General features: G+C 40.2%; 3 protein-coding genes across 3 annotated transcripts; 1 reads left to right on the forward strand and 2 right to left on the reverse strand.

Moving 5' to 3' along the window:
- The first annotated feature begins 409 nt into the window (after positions 1–409).
- LOC110101248 (probable carboxylesterase 2) lies at positions 410–1,594 on the forward strand. Its single transcript, XM_020829057.2, has one exon. It carries the CDS (start codon positions 501–503, stop codon positions 1,464–1,466), a length of 966 nt encoding a protein of 321 aa, XP_020684716.1. The 5' UTR covers positions 410–500; the 3' UTR covers positions 1,467–1,594.
- Positions 1,595–1,622: 28 nt separating this feature from the next.
- Positions 1,623–2,865, reverse strand: LOC110101249 (probable carboxylesterase 2). The gene has a single exon (XM_020829058.2). The coding sequence runs from the start codon at positions 2,745–2,747 to the stop codon at positions 1,800–1,802; it is 948 nt and encodes a 315-aa protein (XP_020684717.1). The 5' UTR covers positions 2,748–2,865; the 3' UTR covers positions 1,623–1,799.
- Positions 2,866–13,297: 10,432 nt separating this feature from the next.
- On the reverse strand, positions 13,298–14,578 carry LOC110101220 (probable carboxylesterase 2). The gene has a single exon (XM_020829020.2). It carries the CDS (start codon positions 14,488–14,490, stop codon positions 13,516–13,518), a length of 975 nt encoding a protein of 324 aa, XP_020684679.1. The 5' UTR covers positions 14,491–14,578; the 3' UTR covers positions 13,298–13,515.
- Positions 14,579–18,603: the final 4,025 nt, after the last annotated feature.

The raw sequence follows: 18,603 nt of genomic DNA on the forward strand, positions 1-18,603 counted from the left end.
AATAGGTCAGGGAGAGTTGTGTTTTTTACGTTTTCTAACAAAAACATAATTTTACAGTACGTTTTTTGCTCATTTTTAAATTAAAATTATATTATGCTCCTTCTATTAATTATTTTTTTAAATCTGATCCTTTTAAAAATTTGCCCCTCTGCTGTATGATACGACAGGATGTTCACCTCTTCCAACAGCGTCACATGAATGCAATTATCAGTTACACAACTCTCCTTGGCCTATTGGTTGAGAGCTTATGCTTCCAACTAAGAGATCCAGGGTTCTGAGTCTATGTGTATGCATTGTGTGTGTGAGTTTGCCTTAAATGGCCTAAATGTCCCCAAAAAAAAGAATGCAATTATCAGCCGTACTCGTACATGGACCCCACCGCTAACACAGTTTACACTTTACACTTCAACGAACACGCCGCCAGCAAATCCAAATGAGGCAGTATTCCTCCTCATCGTTCGCTTCTTAGTTCTTACACCTCCATTCCTCCAAAGTCGGTAATGGACACCAACGCTGACGATGAGATCGTTGTCGAGATCCTCCCCACCATCCGCACCTACCGTAGCGGCCGCGTTGAGCGTCTACAGCCCACCGATTTCGTCCCCGCCTCACTCGACCCCCCCACCGCCGTCCTCTCCAAGGACCTCAACATCAATCCCTTCACACTCCTCTCCGTCCGTCTCTACCTCCCCACTCTTTCCACGGCCGCTGATAACCGCCGGAAGTTCCCGGTCTTCGTGTTCTTCCACGGCGGCGGCTTCTGCATCGGCAGCGCCTTCTCCTCCATCTACCATTCCTACCTCAACTCACTCGTCTCCAGGGCTCAAGTCATCGCCGTATCCGTCGACTTCAGACTCGCCCCGGAGAATCCTCTCCCCGCCGCCTATGATGATTCTTGGGAGGCGCTCAAATGGATAAGCGGCGCATCAGGCAACTCGGAGCCGTGGCTGACGGAAGCAGCTGATCTCGGCAAGATCTTCCTCGCCGGTGACAGCACTGGGGCAAACATAGCCCATAATATGGCGGTTAGATTAGGGCAGAACAACTCACCTGTTGAGGGTTTGGTTCTGATGCATCCCTATTTCTGGGGGAAGGAGAGGATCGGATCAGAGAGGGAGGAGAAGGAGGGGGTGATGCTTAAGAGCAAGGATGCTGATGCTCTCTGGCCATTCGTGTGTCCGGGGACAAGTGGACTCGACGATCCAAGGGTGAATCCGACGGCGGACGGCGGGCGGAGCCTGGCGGCGCTCGGATGTCGCAGGGTGATGGTGAGTGTTGCCGGGAGGGATCTACTGAGGGAAAGAGGGAGGCTTTACTTTGAAAAGCTGAAAAAGAGTGGGTGGGAAGGAGAAGCCGAATTCTTGGAGGCCGAAGGGGAGGACCACGTCTTCTTCTTGCTCAATCCCGGCGGTGAGAAGGCGGTGGAGTTCATGGAGCGCTTGGTCACGTTTCTTAACAAGAAATAGATCTCTATACAGAGCAGCATCAATATACTATGTATATCCATTAAGTGTTTCTTCAGTGTACGTGTTTTCTTTGATTTGTTAGTGTAATCAGAGCAACATTAATATATAATTGAACTCTATTTGTGCTATGCAATGTATTGAGGAAAAGCTGAAAGGTAACAGAGCAACTTAAATATATAGCAAATAAGCAGAACTTATAAGTCAAATCACATAGCAGATTGCAAGCCAAAATGCTTATTGATGTAGTCTTAGCGTAAGAAATACCAATATCATATCCATTTGAAGGACTAATTAAGCTTATTTCAAGGCACTGGGAGTAGAAAATCAGAGCTACTACTTTCGGAAGAAATCAACCAACATATTAATCTTGGCCTTTCCCAGCTCGGTCTCTGGATGAAAGAGGTGGAAAACATGGCTAACCTCCTGGGACTCGAACAGCTCGGCCTCGCCATTCCACCCGCTCTCATTAAGTTTCTTGTAGTAAAGAGTTCCCCTGTCCCTCAAAACATCCTTCTCGGCGACTGTGACTAGAACTTGCTCACACTTCAGATCTGCAAGGCTTGGCGCACCGTCGGCGACCGGGTTCCTCCTATGGTCATCCATCCCTTCCGTCTCCGGGAAAATATACTTCCAGAAGCGGTCATGGGGTGCCCGGAAATCAGGCTCAGTGGGTTCCGAGCCCACCGGAACGGATCCCCAGAAGAAGGGGTGGATCAAAGCTAGTCCCTTGATGGCCAACCCCTCCGCCGCTGCCCGAAGCGCGACATGGTGGGCAATGTTTGCTCCGGCGCTGTCGCCAGCCACGAAGACCCGGCTGAAATCGCCGTGCTGAGCTAGCCACGGATCAGTTTGGGAAAAGACCCAGCGAAGGGCGGTGAATGAGTCGTCGTAAGCGGCGGGGAGACGGTGTTCGGGAGCGAGGCGGTAGTCAATGGAGACAGAAAGGAGCGGAGTTAGGGAAGAGAGGGCGTTGTGGTGGCGGTGGTACAGGGGCGAGGCGCAGGACTCGATGCAGAAGCCGCCGCCATGAATATAAAAGAGGATGGGGAGCTTTCCGCCGGGAGCGGTGGCGGGTGGGAGGTAAAGGCGGGCGAATACCCCGGTCGAGGGATCGATTATGACGTCCTTGGAATCAACGCCGGTTGCCGGGTCCAGTGATGGAGAGACCTTGTCCGTGCCACCGAAGCGCTCGACGCGGCCGCTGCGGTATGTCCGGAAGAGTGGGGGAAACTCGAACTCAACTTCATCGTCGGTGGCTACTGCGGCGGCGGTGAATTCCATGGCTCCTGGTCCTCTGTAGTAGGCTTAGACGAGTTCCAGCCGATCCAGAAGATGCTCCGAAGACGTTACTATGCAAATTCGGTCGGTGTACGGTGTACCTAATCAAGGAAAAAAATTACGTGAGAATGTACTCTTCTAAAAAATAGGTGAGTAAGTTACGATTATCTTAGAAATCAGTTAGAGGTTTTTTGAGCTCTGCTAGGGTTTGAGCTCCTCAGCCGCTGTTTTGCTCTCGCCGTCTTGCGCCACTTCCCACCTGGGAGGGTTTCTTCCCTCCCCTCCATGGCTTCCTCCAAATCGGGTTTTCCTCCCCTTCCTGGCTCCTCTATGCTAGGAACTCCAACAGGTCTTTCGTATGCTGCTAATGTCTCGGCCCCTGTCGACGTGACGGCCCCTTTTCCGGTCTCTTTTCATTCCCCAGGTCAGAAACTTTCCTTCAACTCTGGAGATCTTGTTGAGGGCAAAGAAATATGGAACTCTGCCCTGATCGGCTACTCGCTAGGCCCCCGACCTTATTACGAGAGGTTGCTCAAAGCCATGCAAAAGCTTTGGCCTCTCAAGGGTTCCATGACTCTTCTGTCTTTGGCGGACGGTTTTTTCCTCTTGAAGTTCACATCTCCTGAAGACCTTGAATCTGTTTTATCTGGCGGTCCGTGGTTCATCCTGGGCAAGCCTTTCATCCTACAGAGATGGTCGCCGAAGTTTAAGCCCAAGCGCGATGAAGCTACGCCCATTCCTATTTGGATCAAAATAGTGGATTTTCCGCTAGCGCTTTGGACTCCGATTGGTGTCTCCAGAATCGCCAGTTACATCGGTATTCCTATCTCTGTTGACTCTCTCACGGCTAGCAGAACTAGACTTACATTTGCCAGGGTATGTGTTCTTATTTCTAAAGAATCTGCTCTTCCTGATGAAATTCCTTTAGAAATAGATGGTGAAGATATGACTTTGAAAGTTTTATACGATTGGAAGCCGGATAAATGTGAAGGGTGTGGTTCGTTAATTCACCCTTTTTCTTTGTGTCCCAAGAATCCAAATCCACAGCCTATGCTCCTGCCCAAACCACAGAAAGCCAGAGGTCGTAGTTCCTCTCGAGCACGTTCCTCACGTCCTCATCATTCTAAATCCAAAGTGCCTTCCCCTAAACCTCCACTGGCTGATTCTCGGCAAAATCCACCTCTTCTTACTCACCGACATTCTTCTTCTCCTGATAAAACGGCTTCGAACCAGCTAGCGACGGTTTTATCACCTTCAAAAAATCCCCCTATCCCGAACCTTAATATTCCCACTGAAGATATCTCTTCATCTGAGAATCTGATAATCCCTAAAACCTTACAAAATCCAGTCATCCCTTTGCTTAACAAATTTGCCACTTTGCAATCGGAAGATTGCAGCACCTCCAATACTGTTGACTCAAGTTCAGAGAACGAAATTGTGCTCTCAAAACTTGTGGAAGATCCGCCTGATTTGAGAAATCAGGGATCCAAGCAGCCACAAACTAGATCTTCGGTTCAAGTTGGAAAAAGCCCCAATAAGTCAAAGCCTCCGAAAGGGAAATCGGCCAAGAAGGCCAAAGGATCATCGTCTTAATGTCCTTGCCTTCTTTTGCTAGTTGGAATGTTCGTGGGTTTAATAGCCCAGACAAAGTTCGTCTCTGTAAATCCTTGATCACATCGCATGATCTTAAACTTCTTTGTATTTTAGAAGCCAAAATTTCTGCTTCTTCTCTGCAAGACTCATGGTTCATTAATTCTCATGTCCTCTTTGAGAATGAAGTTAGCTGCAATAATTTTTTGGATTCAAGTCCTGGAAGGATTTGGTTGAAATGGGACTCGAAGACTGTCTCTTTTTCTCAAATTTCTTCTTCATCTCAACTTATTCATGGGATCATCTCTATGGGATCTTTCCCTCCCATGTATATTTCAGTTGTTTATGCCTCTAATAATATTGAAGAACGGAAAAGCTTATGGAATCAATTATCTGATGCTATCCCTCCTCGGGATCAGCCTTGGGTAATTCTTGGTGACTTCAATTGTTGCAGATTTGATAATGAAAAAGCTGGGGGAACTTCTTTTTCCACTAGCCGTTTGGGGGAGCTGAATAACCTTGTTTTTAATTGTGGGGTTCATGATCTTTCTTCCACTGGACTTTTCTACACTTGGTACAATCAAAGGGTGGATACTCCTATCCACATCAAGCTTGATAGAGTTTTGGTTAACTCAGCATTTCTGGATTATTTACCCTCTGCGTACTATAAAGTTGAACCTCCCCTGGGATCAGACCACTCTCCTTTAGTTTTTAAATCTTCTACGGATAAGCCTATATCTGCTAGGTTTATGTTCAAGAACTATTGGATCAATATGGAAGGTTTTTGGGATGAGGTGTTCAAGGCTTTTTCTTCTAGATCTCCTAGAAGTCCCTTGGCATCTTTTTACCACAGCTTGCACACTCTCAAAGGGGCTCTTAGAAATCGGAATTGGGCTTCTTCCTCTTTTCTATCCACTGCTATCCAAGAGCTTAAAAACAAACAACTCTCGTGCTTACTTGAGATTCAATCTAACCCTCTAGATTTGGATCTTAACAACTCTTTAAAAGTTGTCAATGATGACCTTGCTGATGCTCAAAGGAATTGGTCGTCCTGGATTGCTCAAAGAGCTAAGGCTCGTTGGCTCACGCATGGTGAAGAGGACTTGGGTTTTTTGTATGCCAAAATCAGAAGTTGACACAATAGAAATTGCATTAATGAGATTACTACGAATGATGGGATCTTCACCTCATTTATAGATATCTCTAAAGCTCTTATTACTCATTTTAAGGATTTGTACAACATCTCGGCACCAACTTTTGATTTGCCTTTAGATATACCTGCTGGAAATGTTGTTCCAACGCATATGCATAGTATGTTGGTGGCCCCTTTAACCTTTGAGGAGGTTAAAACTGCAGTTTTTGATGGGAAAGTGTCTTCTTCCCCAGGCCCGGATGGTTATTCTTATGCTTTTTATAGGAATACTTGGCATATTCTTGGTCCTCAGCTTTTTAACGCCATTAATCACTTTTTCACTACTGCTTCTCTTCCTAGAGGTGTTAAGGCTTGTGCTATAACTCTTATACCGAAATGTTCTCATGCTTCTAGCATCAATGACTATAGGCCTATCTCACTTTGCAATGTCTTCTATAAGATTGTGGCTAAAATCATTGCGGAGAGACTTAAAAAGGTGCTCCCCTTCATCATTCATGATAGTCAATCAGGCTTTATTGCTAACAGATGCTCCACTGATAACATCATTCTTGCTTCTGAAATTCTTAGGGATTTCAAAAGTTCTCATAAGCGGTTTTGTGCTAAACTTGATATCAGAAAAGCTTTTGATTCTGTCTCGAGGGAATTCCTGCTTGCTAGGATGTTACAGAAAGGTTTTCCTCACATCTTTGTTTCATGGATAAAAGTCTGTATATCTGATGTTTACTTCTCTATTTGTCTGAATGGATCTCTTGAGGGGTTCTTTAACTCTACTTCTGGGCTCCGTCAAGGATGTCCTCTATCTCCTTTATTATTCTGTGTTGTGATGGACGGGCTTTCGAACATTTTGAACAGAAACACTATTTTTAAAGGGATTGCTTATAAAGACGTCCACATCAATCACCTTATGTATGCTGATGACTTACTGGTGTTTGAGGAGTCTACCAAAGATAATGCTGAGGCTCTTAAATCTTGTCTGATGGAATTTAGCTCTTATTCTGGACTCTTTATTAATGAAGCCAAAAGTTCAATTGTATTCTCTCACAATGATATTTTGTCCCAATTCATTTCTGAGACTCTTGGTATTCACCAAGTCAACACCTCCCTTACTTATTTGGGACTCCCCATTTCCTATAAAAGACTTAAAAATACTCACTTCCAACCACTACTGAGCAAAATTTCTACTCTACTTGATGGTTGGAAAAACAAGTTTCTTTCCTTTGCAGGTAGAGTGCAATTTATTAAGTTCACCATGACAAATACAATTGTTTACTGGATTAGAGGTGCGATTATACCCAAGTCTTGTTGTGCCTATATCAATAAGATTTGCTCAAGGTTTTTGTTTCACAGTAATATTCATGAGAAGAAATTGCACCTTATTGCTTGGGCTAAAGTTACTTTGCCTAAGCACTATGGCGGGCTTGGCATTCCATCTATTGAAGCTTTATATCATGGGGTTTTTTGCTCTTTCATAGGCAGATTTTATAATGCTCAAAACTTTTTATGTAGCTGGTATAAATCTAAATTTATTTCTCCTTGGAAGAATCCTCCGGTCACTGCTTCCAAATTTTGGAAGAAAATTAATGCTACTGCTGCCAAAATCAGGGGTTATATCACCTTCACTGTGTCTAATGATTGCAACTTTTCTTTTCTTTGGGACCCTTGGTTTAAAGACATGATTCTTGCTGAACAATTTGTGATTCCAAACTTAGAGGAGAAACTTGTGAAAGATTTTATTGCTAATGACACCTGGAACTTTCCCCCTAATACTCCCTCTAATCTTACTGCTTCTATTGCGGGTTTGAACTTGAATGAGGTGTCTGCTATACTTTGGAATGGTTCTACCAACTGGAAATTTAAGGATTTCATTGAACACTTTCATTCTCATCTCACTCAGGTGGATTGGTTTGGGTCTGTTTGGCATAAGAAGCACTCGCTTAGATATGCCTGCTTTGCCTGGATGGCATTGATTGGAAAACTTAAAACAGCGGACAACTTAATTTATAGAGGAATTCACGTTGATCCACAATGCTTCCTCTGCTCCAGTTCGGCTGAGAGCCATGCTCACTTGTTTTTTGAGTGTGACTTCTCTTTTAACATTCTCAAGTACATCCTACCCGATTTTAATGTTTTTCTGCTGAGACCTAACTTAATTCAGGCTTTTGAATTTATTGCTCAGGATGATTTTTATTCTAGAACTGAGAAGGATTTTTGTTGCTTAACGGTGAGCTGTATTGTGTATCACATATGGCGCGAGAGAAATAGCCGTAGATTCTCAAATCTAAGAATCACTCCGGTTAAAATGATTTGCAATATCACTGCAGCCATTCGTTTAAAGATTTCTAAATGGAAAAACAAAGATATGCTTTTGCTAAGGTTTACGGGTATCTAATCTCACCGTTTCTCCTGATTGTTTCATGGTTTTACTGGAATTTTATCAATGTGGAATGCCCATTGGCCCAATGCTGCTGCAACGGATGTCTTGGTGTTTTGGGAGTCTCGGTAGCTCCTGCTGTTATCTTCACTTTATTTCAGACCTGGGAAGATCATTTTGGGGCCTTGGCTGTTGCTCTTTTTCTGCCAGGTCCGGTTCGCCTTTTTGAAGAACATGGTGCTCATTTCTTGGGTTTACTGTTATGGCATTTTTGCTTCCGTGGGATACTACAGCTGGGTGCAATCTTACAATTGGACAATGATGTGAAGAACCAGATCTTCAGCTGCCCTGGACGGCCTGCCTGGCAAACGGGCAGGTATTTTTTCTCTTATGCTGGATGGCTCTGTGATGGCCATCATCTTATTATATGGCAACTGGAGCCTCTGCTGTGCCGAAGTGGGTTATACTCTGATGGTTTAATCTGATGCATTTGTTATGGTTCTTTTATTTATACTGAGTCTTCTTATTGTAATTCCCCAGCTGTTGTAGCTTTCATGGCTTTGCCGTTAGTTCTTGTTGTTTTCCTTTTCTATCTTCCTTACAAGTTTTCTGGTTTCTGTAATTGTAATTGATTTTTGTTCTTAATACATGGGCTTCTTGCCCCGGGTTTACCCAAAAAAAAAAAAAAACATTCATAATTATAACTACACACATAGTTTCACACATAACTATACACAATAAAAATACTTACACATTCTACTACTTATACAACTATTGTGCCTACAAAAAAAAAAATCATGTGCATGTATTTCACTAGTTCTCAGCTTGCCATTTATTGCCTTCATTTGTTATCACTTACTGACAATGTGTATGTCATTGATCACATCACTTACATGATTGCCTCATGCAACGTGCAAGTTGACATCAAACTCACAAATTTGTGCATGTTAATTAAGCATTATTCTTGTAGTTAGTCGCCCGCAAATATCATGCTTGACTCTCATCCTCGATCCCCAATGGTAGCTTTGAATATGTTTTTCATCAAAAATATAAAATAAACTATTACAATTAAAGAGGGTTTGATTATAAAAAATAAAGCTCAGTTTTTTTTTTTTACAAGTAAAGAATTTGTTTATTATTTTAAACTTGAGAATCAAACTCAAAGTTAATCTTTTTCATGTAATATTAGGCATACAATACATACATGTATTATTTTAAATAGACAAATGTCCTACAGTAGAAGCTAAGTACTAAACTTCATTATTTTATTTTTGTCACATTTTTATGGGATTGCTACTTTATATTATTATTTTAAGAAAATTTCTTAATGATAAGTTGCTTTTAATCAGATATATTAGGCTTATGTTGGGACGACTTTATCTATGTTTCTTAAAGCAACTTTTTAGATAAAAATTGTAATTTTTGTATAGAAAGCTGCTTTATGAAACAATAAGAAAGTCTTCCCAAAGGAAGTCTTAATATGTGGTAGTTATATGAATTCGATCCGACTTGACCTACGTCCACTCATCGGAGGCACCCTCTGAGCATTGCACTAAACCTTTAGTGACTATCCTTTAACTCACACAGCTAGGCGAAAAAGCCCTTACAAAATCACTTCCACCTTCCCCGGTGTAGCCTCTCATTTTGTTAAATTTAATTTTAATTTAATAACTCATCATTTAGCATAATTGATATGCATTAAGCTCCAATGTACCTCAAATTTCCCATCATTATGTAACTAAATCTTCTCATGATATTTTCATTGTATCTTCCTAATTTGATCATGTTTATTTGGTTGAATTTGAGGACTAAAGTTCTTTTGACTATGCTCTTTAATTTGGTCATGCACTTTTGGCTAAATTCATTTTTAGTGTAGTCATGCCATTTCGATTATGCTATTCTAATTTAATCATGTTCTTTTGATAAGGTTTCCTTAATTTGATTAAGATCTTTTTGACTAAGTATACCCACAGTATGGCCATGGCCTTTGTGCTAGGTTCATCTTTTATTGTAATAATGCTCTTTTGAATCTACTATCCCTATTTTAGTGGCCTACCTTATAAGAATCCCTTTTGAAAGGTGTCATATTACATTTGGTTAGATTTTGTCCTGACTTAGTCATTAAGTTTTTCAAGATTATCCTATGGCTGAACATTTTTGACTTTGGGTATACACCTATACATAAAAGTAATTCCTTTCCATTCAAAGTTGATCATGTTTACTTAGATTTACCTTGCACTTTAGACATTTTGAGCTATTTTTAAATATCTTGACTCTTTTTATCTTTCAAATACTTGTGTCGTTCATAATATTTAGATCTTAAACTTAATGGTTGATAGCTCAACTATCTCGCATCATATTAATTGTATTTGCACATACATGAAGTTGACTGACATATGATTAATTAGTTCGAACCTATTTAATTTTGAGATTTGAATTGTAAACATGATAGTTTGACCATATTAATTGTATTTGCACATACATTATCTATTGCCCTGCTGCTACTGCCTTTTGAATTTCGATTCCAGTTCATGTTACTGTTGTGTTTTCTAAAATTTTAGGTTTATTAAGATTATATTATTTTCCCTGGATGATGATGTTATTCCTTCGATGGTCGTTTGGAAATTAGGGGAGTGAGGGACGCTTGTTGAAGTGCTAATTAAACCTATTTGATTATTTTTCTCTTGCCTTGAGTCTTGGCGTTCATATTTTTAATGCTGTTGAGTTGGACTCAGTGCCTTTATGTTCAACTCCGAGCTGTATGTTGAAGTCAGTGGCTGTGTATAGAAGTCAATGGATGTATGCTGAAGTTAGTGGCTATATGTTGAAGTCAGTAGATGTATGTTCAATCTTCTTCAATGTTAGTGGATGTTTGTTGAAGTTAGTGGCTGTGTGTTCAAATGGTGTAGTGTTTTGCTATTTCAATGTAGTGCATGTTTGCTCTTTGATTTTGTAAAATAATGTTATGTTCTTTCAATTTATTTTCAGAATGTCAACCCAAAGAGATAACACATGAATCTAAGGTTTGTTTGGGACGGCTTTTTTTACTGCTTCTTAAAATTGCTTTCTAGTACAAAATTTTAATTTTTATACTAAAAAGCTGCTTCTAAAAGCAATAAAAAAGCCGTCCCAAATGAAACCTTAGTGAACCAATGAATGTTAAAAATGCAAGTGTTCACGGACAATCTCAATCTGATATTGCTGGTGAATAAGTGAATGAGGTTCTAAATGATAGCCAGATTTGTAATGATCGTAACGAAGTTGAGAATGATGGTGGAAGAGTGAATGATAGAGTTCCAAACAACAAAATTGAAGAAGTGGAAGATGATAATGAAAATGCTATTGAGAGGAAAATAAAAATAAAAAAAAAAACTCTAGGATCAATTCAAGGAAGTGGTTATTACTAATGGGCAGAGAAAGGAAGAATGTTTTCATTATAAGAAGAAGCTATCTTTGGGTAATACATGTTTCACCGCTTAGTTTAAATGACATTTGGAACGTTGCGCAACTAGGATTCTTGCTTTGAAGAAGTTGAAGATTATACATTTTTAACCTGTTGAAATTGATAGCTCATGTGCACAAATTAGTCAATACCAATAAGTACAATAGCTTCAGAGTTCACTTTTAGTGCACGTCAGAATTTTGAAGTTACGACATGATGGAAAAGCAATCAAACGAAATACCGTGTGCTTTCGAGAATGGATGTGGACATTTTATCAATACAATTAACTACAGTAGCTTTAGAGTCCACTTTTAGTGCAGGCGAATGGGTGGTTGAACATATCGTTCTAAATTAGATGCGGAGACAATACAATATCTTTTTTTGTGGTTAAAATTGGGTTCATTGTCACTACGGATTGAAGGGACGGAAGAAGGTAGTTAACTGTTTAATTAAATTTTTTTGTGTGACAGAAATTTTTCTCTTCATACATATCTTTAAGAACATATGAGGATGTTGTCATTTTCTTTTTTTAGGAAGAAGAGAATGATGAGAAGGTCGAGACTTTATTTCCAATTGCTTGAATACTCACGAGGTAAAAGAAATTAAGTAGATGTAAATTTATTTATGCCGAGTTATTCTGAAATGCAATTAATAAGCATTATAAATATGCAGCTAATTTTCGTTGTTCTGAACTGGATGATTTGTTGGCTGCATCATGGAGGCTGAACAGTTATTAATATCTGTAATGGTTTAGTGCATTACTAATGCTTCGCTTATGAAGTTAACATCGTGGAGCTCAGTGTGGACTAAATGAGCTTAGCTCGATAATATCAATATTCGACTCGACTCCACTTATTAACACCCATAATCTTGTTTACCCTTCTTTACAGTTCTCTCTACTTGAACCATACGAAGAAGACTTTAATTTAAATTCCGATGCCCTTAACCACCATCGCCTTTTCAATTCCAAGCAAAATCTCAATGGCGATACTAGCATCCAATAACTCTTGATTCTATGGCAAGGACGCAGCCAAAAATGTTATGTGGGTTGCCGTAACTGAACTGATCGAAGCAAATTTATCCTGACTTCGACCTTGACGACAAGGTCTCTTTCCCAACGGGTGAGGGATTTATGCAAATCTCCCCAACCATGGCAGCCTGACGACTGGTTAGCACGGCCTTCCATGAACCGCAAGCCACCATCTTGAAATAATCCGAAAATTTCGGGTTAGGATCAACCCGAATCTGAAATGGGTCGAACTTAGGTTCAACAAATCAACCTGTTTCAAAAACTGGGTTGAGTTGACCAGGATAACCAAAATTGATCTTTTTTTTTTCCCCGAAAATCCATTTTTGACCCGAAAATCCAAGATTTGATCCGAAAATCGAAAATTGACTCATTTTTTGACCCGAAAACTAGCAATTTTTGTCGGCCCCAGGTTATTCAGGCTGTGTCGGGTTGACCCGAATCCGAAGCAGGCCGGGTTCAGGTTCGAAAAACCGACCTATTTGCAAAAAAACGGGTCGGATTTGGGATGACCCGAATAGTGCCGGATTAATTCTAAATTCGACCGGAATCTGACCCGTGATCAGAAATTGTCACCCCTAAAATAAATATGAGCATCTAACTTCGATCAATTTAATTATTTTGGAGTGCGGGGCACGCTCATTCTTATTTAATAGATGGTTCATAATATATGATGAAGAACACTTGCAATCATCTTGCTACAAGTAAAGATATACTAAATCAGTGGTTGGTAGAAAACTAAATCAGTAGATCAAAAGGAATTAATTAATAAACAATCATCTTCCTCTTCCTGAGATAATTCTCCACTTCTGTTCAATTGAATTCCCTTCCTTCACCATTCCTACTCACCCGCCTTATGGACTGGCCGGAGATTGCCGAAGATCTCATCAAAATACGACCGTTTATCCCTATCACTTTCCAAAATCTTAAACAACTGAAAGCCAAATGATTCAAATTAAACAAAAATGTGTAAGAGATTGAGAAACATTTTAATTTGATGGATGAAAACAAGTCGACATATTTTAATTTGACAGATGAAAACAAGCAGACATTTTTTTATTTGATAGCTGAAGAGCTTGCTACGCTCTTCTTACATGGATATACGACGCAGACAGCATAAACTTGAGAACCAGAAGAAGTATCGATCGATCTCCTGGAAAGATGGGAGAGAGGGCTGTGAATTGTTATCTACACCTTGTTGAAGAAGCTGACCAAGCGATCCTCGAACTCCTCCGCCTTTGAGCTATGTGGTTTGAACAGAAAGAAGACATGATCCTCTCCCTCGGTCTCCATGAACTCCGCCTCCCCATCCCACCCACTCTGCTTGAGCTTGTCATAGTAAAGCCTTCCTCTATCTCTCAACAAATCAATTTCTGCGACGCACACCAGAGCTCTCCGGCACCCCAGCGTCACCAGGCTCGGCGCACTGTCCGCCATTGGATTGATCCATGGGTCGTCGAGATCCGTTCTTCCGGGGCACAACACCGGCCACAGCCCATCGGCATCCTTCGCCGTGCGCTTGGATCTCCTATTCTCATCCCCCTCTGCTCCAATCCTCTCCTTTCCCCAGAAGTAAGAATGTATCAAAACCATCCCTTCCACTTTCATCCCCGCACTTCCAAGCTTCAAACCCAAGTTGTGCGAAATGTTTCCCCCGGCGCTGTCACCTGCTAGAAAAATCTTGCCCAAATTCCCGAAATCCGACAACCAAGCATCTGAGCCGGCCATTACCCAGCGAAGCGCCTCCCAGGAGTCGTCATAGGCAGCCGGGAGCGGGTTCTCGGGTGCGAGGCGGTAGTCAACTGACACAGTAAGGACGTCGGCCTTGGCGGTGAGGGAGTTGAGGTAGTTGTGGTAGATGGCGGAAGCGGCGCTCATGACACAGAAGGCGCCACCGTGGTAGTAGAGAAGAACCGGGAGTTTCTTTCTGTCGCTATTGGAAGTGGTGGAAGAAGAGGGCGGGAGGTAAAGGCGAGCGGAGAGGCCGGTGGAGGGGTTGATTATGACGTCCTTGGATTTGACGCGGGTGTTAGGGTCGAGGGCCGGGGGGACGATGTCGTCCTTGACAAGGCGTTCTACGCGGCCGCTCTGGTAAAGCAGCATCGTAGTGGGCAACTCGAAGATGATCTCATCGTTGAGGAAGGAGGCGGCGGCGGAGCTCATTGTTAATATTGGAAGCTTGCAATGTATTGGGAAAGCGAATAAAGTGGGGGATGGGGAAAGAACTGCTGTAGCGGGGAATTTGTTGCTTGGTCAAGGGTAAGAATGCTCTTCGTCATCATAATTATTAGATAAATTTGGAAAAAATTATGGCAATACATTTTATAATATAAATTGTATCAAAATGAATTTAACCAAAAGAAAAAAATCATTTCTTCCTGAAATTCCGTTTACATTGCCTAACAAAATGATTGAGCGAGCACATATACATGGTGTTATCAATAAAGTCCTCCCCACTATCAATAGTCATGTCATCATGTAGTCAATTATATTGCCACCTAACATCTCTAGCAACATGAGCTAACATATTAGCATTAGAAATGATAGAAATAAACACATCCACTAGAGGCATCACACTACCTTCCTTCTCAACAGCAACTAAGGTTTCCTCACCACAATCAAAAAAAGAAATAGAATTATCAACATATAATTATGCACCATCACCAACAATCAGACTATCACAAAGATTAATACAACAATTACTATCAAATGCAGCCACAAGGGCAGGAGCCACATTAGGAGAAACAACCCAATTCATCGAATGAACAACATCAGCAGGTGTAGGGGCTATAGGGGAGAGAATAGGGTAAGACACTTGCGTGACAGAAGGCACACCCACAGCAAAATCATTAATAACATGGATAGGGGAATGAAATTGGCAAGGCGGAATTAACTCAACCCCTACATCGCAAATAACATGCCGAGTTGTTAGGATAGAGCTAAAGCCGATCTGGCTGTGCGGCCTTGACTGAGTGAACCGACAAGAGAGGGGCGACTAGCGCCACCGCTAGGGAGCCCTAGCGGAGCAACTTTTTTCTCTCCTGGGAGGGGTTAGAGAGCCTTATTTTCATCATTGTTATATTCTAGTCATGATATTAGAAACTAATCAGGCAAGATTTAACTAACTAGGTTGTATGGGGCTAATATGTTAGGTTGATTAAGCTATAACTAGCAAACTAGCCTAAAACATGCCAATCAAATTAGAATAAACACCCCACTGGGCTTAGCTAGGTTGGTGGCGAGCATGGTTGGGATCCCCCTACCCATATTTGATTCCCTTAAGTGGGGAGAAAATAGCTGTGGGTCATGCACATGTGGGGCTAATTGCTGGTAGGCTCAAAGAGAGATTAGTTATGCCACCAAATGACTCTTATGGGCTAGCAGTGGGTAGATACCTGGTTCCAAAATAAATAAAAAAAGAATAAACAAATAGGTGGATATGGATGTCCAATTGAATAACGGTTTGTGGTCGACCAAACAACCCCAAAGCTAATCATAATGTTTTTGCTTTTGGTAGTGTTAAAATGCTAGGTTGAGATGTTAAACTAATTGGTTAGAAACAATGGGAAGTTCTTCATAGGAAAAGTAAACCATAAGGCCATCACCTATCCTGTGTGTGACTATTAACCTTACCACTTTTACTCCCTTTTTTCAATATGGCCCAAGACCATTTGATGTGATATTACTATCATTGATGGGCTAAGAAGAGATATTATGAATATCAACTTAACAACAAAGTACTAACCAACACAATGATCTTCATTAACCCTTTAGGCCTCAATGAGATGGGAAGTTAGTACCCATTAGGAGTAGATGTTTTTCTACATTTATGTTATATCCTCCCATCTGACGCACAACATATATTTTTATTAGTTATAATATAAGTAATTCTTTGAACATCTCAATCGATCACATTCAACATGCTACAAATAGCTTGTGAATCCCTTCATGTTTTCTCCTTTATCCGCTAACATCTCTCATATTGATTTACAGGACTAAGAACTTGTATATATGGAATTGACTTTGACTCATGAAATTTAAATTCTTTATGACATGAAATTTAAGTGATTTATGACATGAAATATCTTGGTCTCATTTTTGTGTGGGGTTGATTTCTTCGAGCTGGTCCTAGTGCTTAGATATTCGTAGTCTACACTGGCAAGATTCCCTTTAGGTGGATGCCCAATGACGTAGCACTGTCTCGGCCTTATAATTCAACCCAAATTAATTCCGATTTGACCCAAATTCAATTTAATTTCGAACGTAATAGTGTAATAGAACGTAGTTGAGTTGATTTGGTTTGATTCGAATTCAATTTGAACTTGACACGTTCGATAGATACTACATAACCCGTCTCAAGTTAATTGGAAATAATTGGATGTCTGATCAATTATTTCGAAACGACTCTAAACTACATTCATCAAATTTCACATTAATCAAGCTTGATTTAATAAAATTCACATTTATTAAATCAAAATTACTCAATTTCTATAAAATTCAAATTGAATCGAGGTTTTTTGAGGTGATCAAAATAAAATCGCTGACAATCGAGGCACGTCGGGAAAATCGGCACAACACCAAATTAATTAACTCGAGTCAAGTTTGATTTAACGACAATACCTTCGATTAGCCCAAATCGATATATCTCACATCAACTTAAGTTGAATTGGCGTTGATTGAGCACGTTGATGCAAATTGACACTACTCCAAGTAAAATTGAATCACAAAAGCTCAATTTAGCAATTGTGGCTTCAATTAATTTAAATTAACTTGTCTCGAACCCATCAAAATTAAATCATCATTACTTGGGTCAAATTGATCATATCGAACTATCCTAAATTTAAATTTAAATAAAATTCCAAAATTAATTCATTATTTTTATTAAAATTAATCCTCCAATATCTTTTAAAATGCAATATTTAATGGCAACCATTGATTAAAAAAAGATAGGATGGCAATTTTGAGGTCTTTTAAAGGGCAAATTATTAGGTCCGGTCACCGGATCTAAATCTACGTCCGGAACCCTGTGCTTTTCATTCGCTTTTACTGTGCTTTTGAAGTATTTTTGTAAAAGGACATCTAATATGCGCTTTTAATGTGCTTATTATTTGACATTTTGCTGTCATTTTACTGAGTATTTGAAAAGCGCAAGAAAAGGGCACCAAATACTTAATGAGTGAGATATTTGTTGCGCTTTTGCTTTATTTTTGCAAATACTCAACAAAAAGGAGCTAATATACAATTAAAATTGTGTATTAGCTATCATTTTGTAAAAATACATCAAAAGCACAATAACAACGCATGAAAAGTGCGCGAGTTCCGGACCAAATTTAGGTCCGGTGGAATAATTTGCCCGTTTAATGGGGCGGTTCAAGCACCTTTTTTTTTTTTTTTTTTGAGAAAACCCTTAGTAGGGGCTTATACGGTTAATGAAAATAAATAATACAAGTCCTTAATGAATTCAAAACCCTCTAAAAATATATCATTTAAAGGAAAACCTAGGAGCCTTTGATTCAATCTAATTATAATAAACAAAAAGAAAAAAAGAAAAAAAAAAACATGAAGACGAAAGCTAGAATTACGAAGTGAGGCACCCAAAAGAGAGAATCAAAAAAAGGCCAAAGCTAGCCAACACGTCGAGAGGCCTTCAAAATAGCAACCCAAGAACCAAATCCAAGCAAAGCGGCACCTAACCACCAACAGCCATCAACAACTCACCTCACCACCGCACCCACAACCCCATAAACCCTCTTCCTCTTCTTTATCTTCTTGCTAGTTCTCTTCTTCTTCTTCTCTAAAATAAAAAATGGAAAACTTCGAAATAAATGTAAGAGGACTTTATGTTCCTCTTATTGATGTTAATTAAACTCCTGTTAATTTCTTGAACAAGGAAGTGAAGAGATATTTGTCTTGCGGTATTATTTCCTTTCAACTACAAGAGTTTGGTAGATGTACTTTAATGTTTTGATGAACGAATGATTTCTTGTCTTAATAAAAAAAAGAAGGCTGAAATTATTTTTCTTATCTTTAAATTCTTCCGACTGAAACATTAGCTGAATAATCAGGGGCAGGATAAGCCTAAATTTTCAGGAGAGGCAAATTTAGGCTAATGATTATTTGTATTTGAATACATAATACATTTTAAAAATATCATCAACATCTTATATAATGATAATTATTCTTAAACAAAATTAAATTAGGTACACCTCTGCAAAATGTATCGAGGGTTTTCGGGGGCAGCGCCCCCGAAACAAAATTTGGTTGTAATGATATTTT

The sequence above is a fragment of the Dendrobium catenatum genome, unplaced genomic scaffold (genome assembly GCF_001605985.2).
Source record: "Dendrobium catenatum unplaced genomic scaffold, ASM160598v2 fragScaff_scaffold_1220, whole genome shotgun sequence".
Classification (NCBI taxonomy): domain Eukaryota; kingdom Viridiplantae; phylum Streptophyta; class Magnoliopsida; order Asparagales; family Orchidaceae; genus Dendrobium; species Dendrobium catenatum.

What these genes read in the sequence shown, in the direction of transcription:
- LOC110101248 (XM_020829057.2), top strand. Translation starts at nt 501, where the DNA reads ATGGACACCAACGCTGACGATGAGATCGTTGTCGAGATCCTCCCCACC.
- LOC110101249 (XM_020829058.2), bottom strand. Translation starts at nt 2,747, where the DNA reads ATGGAATTCACCGCCGCCGCAGTAGCCACCGACGATGAAGTTGAGTTC.
- LOC110101220 (XM_020829020.2), bottom strand. Translation starts at nt 14,490, where the DNA reads ATGAGCTCCGCCGCCGCCTCCTTCCTCAACGATGAGATCATCTTCGAG.